Below are 7,710 nucleotides of genomic sequence, written 5' to 3'. Positions count from 1 at the left end.
GGTATGGGGAAACGGCACAGGGTTTGCCCCTTCCTGACCTTTCTGAGCCTCAGTTCTCATGGCTATAAAATAGATACAATCATTCCAAAACCCTAAAGTTTACCATGAGAATTAAAACCACTAGATGTATAGACTTAGCTCACTGCTTAGCAGCACATCATTGGCACTAAATAAAGGTAGCTATTATATATATATTCTCCTATATTTTAGTCTTTAGGCTGTGTGAGGAAATCACAAATTGGAACTAAAATTATTTACTGCCTTTTTTAGGTGAAAATTTAACGACTGACCTACCACCTATGGTATGCATTTTGAGTCATTATTTTCAAGTAATGCGGACAGATTTTAGCTAATTTAGTCATGCTCTCTTACCTGATATTCTCTGAAAAAATAGATAGTCCCATAGGTCAGGAATACAGGCTATGTCCACAGATTGGGGTATCATCAATAATGAACAATTTGGCTGAGTTAATATTCAGCCAGAATACTATTTCCAGAAAACATGACATGTAAATAGTAAAGTTTTGCTAGCCAAAGTCAGTCCTGGTATCACCTGAAAGTTCGTTATAATGCAGAAGTTGAGGCCCATTCCCACCTCCTGAATTGGAATCTGCAATTTAACAAGATTCCCAGATAATTCACATGCACTTTCAACTGTGAGAAGCACTGGTAAAGAAGAGGCCATTAGCATGGAAGATACAGTGACCAGGTGTATCTGTAACTCAGGTGGGCACTTTCAGTTGCACCTGCTTAATTAATGCTGAGAGAGGCAGGATGATGGAGAGTCTAACTTCCATTGATAGACTGACATACACGTGTCCATAAACACACATACATACACAGATCAGTGATTCTCAACTGGGGGCGATTTTGCCCCCCCCAGGAAGCATTGGGCAATGTCTGGAGACATTTTTGGTTGGGGAGAGGAGGGTTGTACTGGCATCTAGTGAGTAGAAACCAAAGACGCTGCTAAACGTTTTACAGTGCACAAGACAGTCCTCCACAACAAAGAATCATTTGGCTCAAAATGTCAACAGTGCTGAGGTTGGAGAAACTCCAGCATAGACTGTACAAATATCCCTACATAAAGGCACACTAATTGGAACTATTCATGTAAAAAGGAGCAATAATTTGACTACACAGCTCTGAGAGAATGAATTTCATATCTGGACATTCTGCATCTCAAGATTATGAGTACCCTGGTTAAAAGCTCTCAAAATCATTTATCCAGTTTTGCTAGCAAACCCAGAGTCAATGATAATCTGTATTAGCATATAAAGTCAGTCAGCATCAATGCCTAACGCCTGTTAATATGCAAAGAAAAATAATGGAGACAGAAAATTAAGTTACCCAATCCTACTGAAGAAGGAAGCAAGCTTAGGACCCTCAACTCCACACCCTCCTTACCCAAAAGACACCAACAGTCTGTACCTTCTTTGTACATGTCCACAATCCCTTGTCTGTGATTTCAAACATCTAAACACTGTGCAGTTTTGTGGCAGCAAAACTTCTTATCTGAACTCACTTGGCAGCAAAACCTGAATAGATGTGAGGCTATTTATTATCTCAACTATCCCACTAAGTGTAACTGTTCACATGGGTCACTGCTGAAGTATTCAGAGATTTGCTTAGGAGGTGGTGGTGTCACAGCCTTACTGGAACTGTTATATAATATATGGAAGATGCTCCTTATTGCCTTTCTAAAATTTGAAAACTTTAGAATTTTGATAAGTGATTGTGGACCTCAAATGACTAAAATACAGTCAACACTCAGCAAATATTTACTGAAAGCACTCATATATCTTTGAAAGAAAAAATATACCTAGCCAAATATATGTGTCACATACATAAAGACATCCCTGTGCATTAGTAATTAGGAGTGTGCTTCCTTGTTCAGGGCACTGTGCACCAGAAGCCAGGCTTGCAGCTTCAAATCCTTTAATAAGGACCAGCTAACTGTGCAAAGAAATGCCATTCTTCAAGACCATAAACTAACCTCAAACTTCAGTCTTTTTTTTTTTATTGTGGTAACATTGGTTTATAACATTATATTCAAACTTCAATCTTCAAATGTTCCTATTTCCCTCCCTGACCGGCTTTATCTGACTAGTCTGTTGACAGTCCTATGCTGTGCTCATGGGACTGGCCCAGGGAAATCGCAGGTTGTTGGCAAACAAGTGGTAAGGAAATGCTGAGAGCAAATGTATTCAGATCATCATCAGTTCTACGTGCCCACCTTGTAAGATGGGGCTTGGGAATAGATGGGGATGCCAGCTGATGTCCAGAAACCTTGAAAAAGTTTCTGGATACATGAGCTTGCACGACGCTGAGCAAGATGCATCATGCTTGCTGCCCAAAACACTGAACACAATGGAAACAACGGAAACTTCTTCAAAATCTGTTTTTTGGCAGTTATGGCACTGCCAAGATTCACTAATCACCAGTCAATTGTAATGCTCTTTTCATTAAACTGCAAAACAATCTCCCCCTTCCCCCCTAAAAAACATACCTCCTTCTCATGAAAATGAAATAGCATATGGTATTATTTAATAAGTTGAAAAGAAATCCTGAAAAGTTTTTGTGAAACTGTTCTCTAAGCACTGTGATATAGAGACAGGAAAATATTTCACTGCAGTTATGCTCAGCGCATTGTTAAATATGATTCTAGTGCTAAGGTGGGAGGAAGAAGCACTTTGCCAAAGTTTCTGTAACTGTTTTACCACCAAAGCAATTTACCCATGGATTCTGCCGCTGGGTTGTGAAGTCCTATGACTGTTCAGGAAGGAGCCGCCATGCTTCTCTTCTCAGGCTCCCAGGTGTCTCAAATAAGGAGTGGTACAGGGCCAGAAGTCATGGGCAAGGCTCTTGCCAAGACTGTGGATGAGATCATCGCCAACCCCACCCCAGCATTCAGCCCTGCTTCTTCAGAATCTCGCAGGCCACAGCCCTTGGGCCAGTCTCCTGTCAGGTTCTCAAAACAGGAAAACTAAAAGTGGATCCTCCCCACAAAAAAGTTTGGGAGTTCTTACATTATACAATTATTTTAAACATGTTCCTCTTGTGTAGTGTAATTACAGAAAGAACAGATTAGGATCTCAAAAAGGACTATTTCCAAGAAGACTGCCTCAAATCTATTTTCTTTTAAAATGTCCTCTCAAATCCTTAAACTACTTTCAAAAAGAAAGTTTTGTGGCAAGGATTAAAGACATGCATTAGATAATTAACTTATTCCTAATGGAAAAGATATATTAAAATATTATGAACTCTATGTTTGACCAGAAAACAAATATTTATAATTTTTCATCCATGACAAGTCCTGTAGTTCACTTCTTCAGGGATTCCATTCTATTTTAGCTTCTGTATAACAATACAGCAAAGCTGTAATTACATCCTCTATAATCAGCCCATTCCCAGTGTAATTGAGTACCACAAATTTAAAACTATGACCTCACTACGGAGGAAAAAAGTGTGTGGAAGAGATAGTTCATATTGCATGTAAAATGCTCTCATGTTATGCCAACAAATTCAAAACATAAAAGAAAAAAATAATGTTATAATAGAATCATCATGTACAAGGGAATCATTATGTTCCTGATAATAGAGTTTTTCTTACATCATTTCTAGAATTGGACTCTCATCAATAAGCTCTTTCCTATCAAACCCCATGCTCTTCCCATAGGTTATGAAAACTCTAAACTCTTTCAGATGACTCTCAGTTCCCCTCATTCAATTACCATCCACTATGGGGATAAAGATATATGTGAAGTGATTCCTAGCACAACGTCATGCTGGTGTAAACCAAGTTTTAACTGGCAGAGAGGTCCATCAGTGAAGTGCATAACTGCTAAGCAATGTGAATAAAATTTTATCTTAACTAAGAATCAGGAAGTTGTGCACCAGACATTAATGTACCACATTACATGGTTCAAGCAAACCATTTGATAAATATAATAATAACCACATTAATAAAAAAGAACAACAGCAAAGCTGACACTTATCAAATGCTTACTATGTGTCAGTACTCTGAGAATCGTAGACGAATTATCTCATTCAATTTTCACAAATGGCCCCTGAGACAATACAATTTTTGCCTCCATTTTTCTTATCAGGAAACTGAAGCTCAAAAATGTTAAATAACTGTCCAGCTTAATTAGCTGGTATAGTAGGGTCAGTCTAGAAGCTAGGTCCAGCTGAATCTCGAGCTTGTACCTGTTTTTACAGTCTTCAGGCTAAGATGGCCTACTAATTATGTTACACAAGAAATTTAAACTAAATATTCTAGCCCTTATTCTTCTAAAACTCCTGGTGAACTGCAACTGTTACCACTCAATGAAGGGTTGCAGGGAGGTGGGTAGTGAAGGCGAAAAAGCAAGCTAGCTGTATATCAAGATTCTCCTCCCCCATCAAATTCAGGAATTCCTTTCCATATTCTATATGAGCTGATACAATCTTTCTAAATTACATAAATGTTTAATCACTGCTGATAATTTACTAAAACACGAATCACAAAATAGAATATACTCTTGTATTTTCCAGATTAAAGAAGCTGATTGACCAAGAAACTGAATCCCAGGAGAAGAAGGAGCAAGAAAAGGAGAAGAAGGTCACCGCCCTGAAAGAGGAGCTGACCAAACTGAAGTCTTTTGCTTTGATGGTGGTAGACGAACAACAAAGGCTGACAGCACAGCTTGCCCTTCAAAGACAGAAAATCCACGACCTAACCACAAGTGCGAAGGAAACACATGCTAAACTAGCCCTTGCTGAAGCCAGAGTTCAGGAAGAAGAGCAGAAGGCAACCAGACTAGAGAAGGAACTGCAAACACAGACCACAGAGTTTCACCAGAACCAAGAAGCAATTATGGCGAAGCTCACCAATGAGGACAGCCAAAATCGCCAGCTTCGACAAAAGTTGGCAGCACTCAGCCGGCAAATTGATGAGTTAGAAGAGACAAACAGGTCTTTACGAAAAGCAGAAGAGGAGCTGCAAGATATAAAAGAAAAAATCAACAAGGGAGAATATGGAAACTCTGGTATCATGGCTGAGGTGGAGGAGCTCAGGAAACGTGTACTAGAAATGGAAGGGAAGGATGAAGAGCTCATAAAAATGGAGGAGCAGTGCAGAGATCTCAATAAGAGGCTCGAAAAGGAAACATCACAGAGTAAAGACTTTAAACTCGAGGTTGAAAAACTCAATAAAAGGATTACGGCTCTAGAAAAATTAGAAGATGCTTTCAACAAAAGCAAACAAGAATGTTACTCTCTGAAATGCAATTTAGAAAAAGAAAGGATGACCACAAAGCAGTTGTCTCAAGAATTGGAGAGTTTAAAAGTAAGGATCAAAGAGCTAGAAGCCATTGAAAGTCGGCTGGAAAAGACAGAATTCACTCTAAAAGAGGATTTAACTAAACTGAAAACATTAACTGTGATGCTGGTAGATGAACGGAAAACAATGAGTGAAAAATTGAAGCAAACTGAAGATAAGTTACAAGCTGCTTCTTCTCAACTTCAAGTGGAGCAAAATAAAGTGACAACGGTTACTGAGAAGTTAATTGAGGAAACTAAGAGGGCACTGAAGTCCAAAACTGATGCGGAAGAAAAAATGTACAGTGTAACCAAGGAGAGAGATGATCTGAAAAACAAACTGAAAGCCGAAGAAGAGAAAGGAAACGATCTCCTGTCCAAAGTTAATATGTTGAAAAATAGGCTTCAATCATTGGAAGCAATTGAGAAAGATTTCCTGAAAAACAAATTAAATCAAGATTCTAGTAGGTCCACAACAGCATTACACCAAGAAAACAATAAGATTAAAGAGCTCTCTCAAGAAGTGGAAAGACTGAAACTGAAGTTAAAGGATATGAAAGCTATTGAGGACGACCTCATGAAAACAGAAGATGAGTATGAAACCCTAGAACGAAGGTATGCTAACGAACGAGACAAAGCTCAATTTTTATCTGAAGAGCTGGAACATGTTAAAATGGAACTTGCCAAGTACAAGTTAGCAGAAAAGACAGAGTCCAGCCATGAACAATGGCTTTTCAAAAGGCTTCAAGAAGAAGAAGCTAAATCAGGGCACCTCTCAAGAGAAGTGGATGCACTGAAAGAGAAAATTCATGAATACATGGCAACTGAGGACCTGATATGTCACCTCCAGGGAGATCATTCAGTTCTGCAAAAGAAACTCAATCAACAAGAAAACAGGAACAGAGATTTAGGAAGAGAGATTGAAAGCCTCACTAAAGAGTTAGAGAGGTACCGGCATTTCAGTAAGAGCCTCCGGCCAAGTTTCAATGGAAGAAGAATCTCTGACCCTCAAGTATTTTCTAAAGAAGTTCAAACAGAAGCAGTAGACAGTGAGCCACCCGATTACAAGAGTCTCATTCCTTTGGAACGAGCAGTTATCAACGGTCAGTTATATGAGGAGAGTGAGGACCAGGATGAGGACCCTAATGATGACGAATCCGTGCTGTCCTTCAAATGCAACTCATCTACTTCCTGTCCTGTTAACAGGAAGCTATGGATTCCTTGGATGAAATCCAAAGAGGGCCATCCTCAGAATGGAAAAATACAAACTAAACCCAATGGCAATTTCGTGCAACCTGGAGATCTAGTCCTAAGCCACACACCTGGGCAGCCACTTCATATAAAGGTTACTCCAGACCATGTCCAAAACACAGCTACTCTTGAAATCACAAGTCCGACCACAGAGAGTCCTCACTCTTACACAAGCACAGCAGTGATACCAAACTGTGGTACCCCAAAGCAAAGGATAACCATCCTCCAAAACGCCTCCATAACACCAGTGAAATCTAAAACCTCTGCTGAAGGCCTCATGAATTTAGAGCAAGGCGTGTCCCCAATTACCATGGCAACCTTTGCCAGAGCCCAGACCCCAGAGTCTTGTGGTTCCATAACTCCAGAAAGGACAATGTCACCTATTCAGGTTTTGGCTGTGACTGGTTCAGCTAGCTCTCCTGAGCAGGGACGCTCCCCAGAGCCAATAGAAATCAGTGCCAAGCACGCGATTTTCAGAGTCTCCCCTGACCGGCAGTCATCATGGCAATTTCAACGTTCAAACAGTAATAGTTCAAGTGTGATAACTACTGAGGATAATAAAATCCACATTCACTTAGGAAGTCCTTACATGCAAGCTGTAGCCAGCCCCGTGAGACCTGCCAGCCCTTCAACACCACCACAGGATAACCGAACTCAAGGCTTAACTAATGGGGCATTAAATAAAACCACCAATAAAGTCACCAGCAGTATTACTATCACACCAACAGCCACAACTCTTCCTCGACAATCACAAATTACAGTAAGTAATATATATAACTGACGACCCTCACCCTCATCCAGTCTATACTGATATTATTGCAAGGAACTCAATCCTTTTTAATGATCCCTCCACATCCCCAAAAAGGCTGACTGAACTTGTACTTTGGGAAGGTTTATGCATGAACTATCCAACAAGAGTATCTGCAACTAACTAAGTGTTGCCTGCATAGTCATACCAAGTGTGCACTTACTGTATATCTTTTCATTTACATACCTGTATGGAAAATATTTAGTCTGCACTTGTATAAATACATCTTTATGTATTTCATTTTCCATAACTCACATTAATTTGACTGCAACTTGTCTTGGTAAAATACTTTAACATTATAAAACAGTAAATAATTTGTTATTTTTACCATTGCTTGCTGAATTTTCTTT

General features: G+C 39.5%; 3 protein-coding genes across 13 annotated transcripts in view; 1 reads left to right on the top strand and 2 right to left on the bottom strand.

The window, feature by feature from the left end:
- COL8A1 (collagen type VIII alpha 1 chain) overlaps nucleotides 1-7,710 on the bottom strand; it is a 494,271-nt gene that overhangs the window by 311,279 nt on the left and 175,282 nt on the right. The window lies entirely within an intron of this gene.
- Nucleotides 1-7,710, bottom strand: part of CMSS1 (cms1 ribosomal small subunit homolog) — a 362,379-nt gene that overhangs the window by 329,896 nt on the left and 24,773 nt on the right. The window lies entirely within an intron of this gene.
- The window catches only part of FILIP1L (filamin A interacting protein 1 like), a 297,674-nt gene that overhangs the window by 269,442 nt on the left and 20,522 nt on the right, over nucleotides 1-7,710 (top strand). For all 5 annotated transcript variants that reach the window (XM_070508612.1, XM_070508610.1, XM_070508611.1 and 2 more), the window contains one exon: nucleotides 4,537-7,312. In XM_070508612.1, coding sequence (XP_070364713.1) covers nucleotides 4,537-7,312 — 2,776 coding nt within the window. The remainder of the gene's footprint in view (nucleotides 1-4,536; nucleotides 7,313-7,710) is intronic.

This window comes from Equus asinus, chromosome 5 (assembly GCF_041296235.1).
Source record: "Equus asinus isolate D_3611 breed Donkey chromosome 5, EquAss-T2T_v2, whole genome shotgun sequence".
Taxonomy (NCBI): Eukaryota; Metazoa; Chordata; class Mammalia; order Perissodactyla; family Equidae; genus Equus; species Equus asinus.
This window is presented reverse-complemented; position numbering and strand designations above follow the sequence as displayed.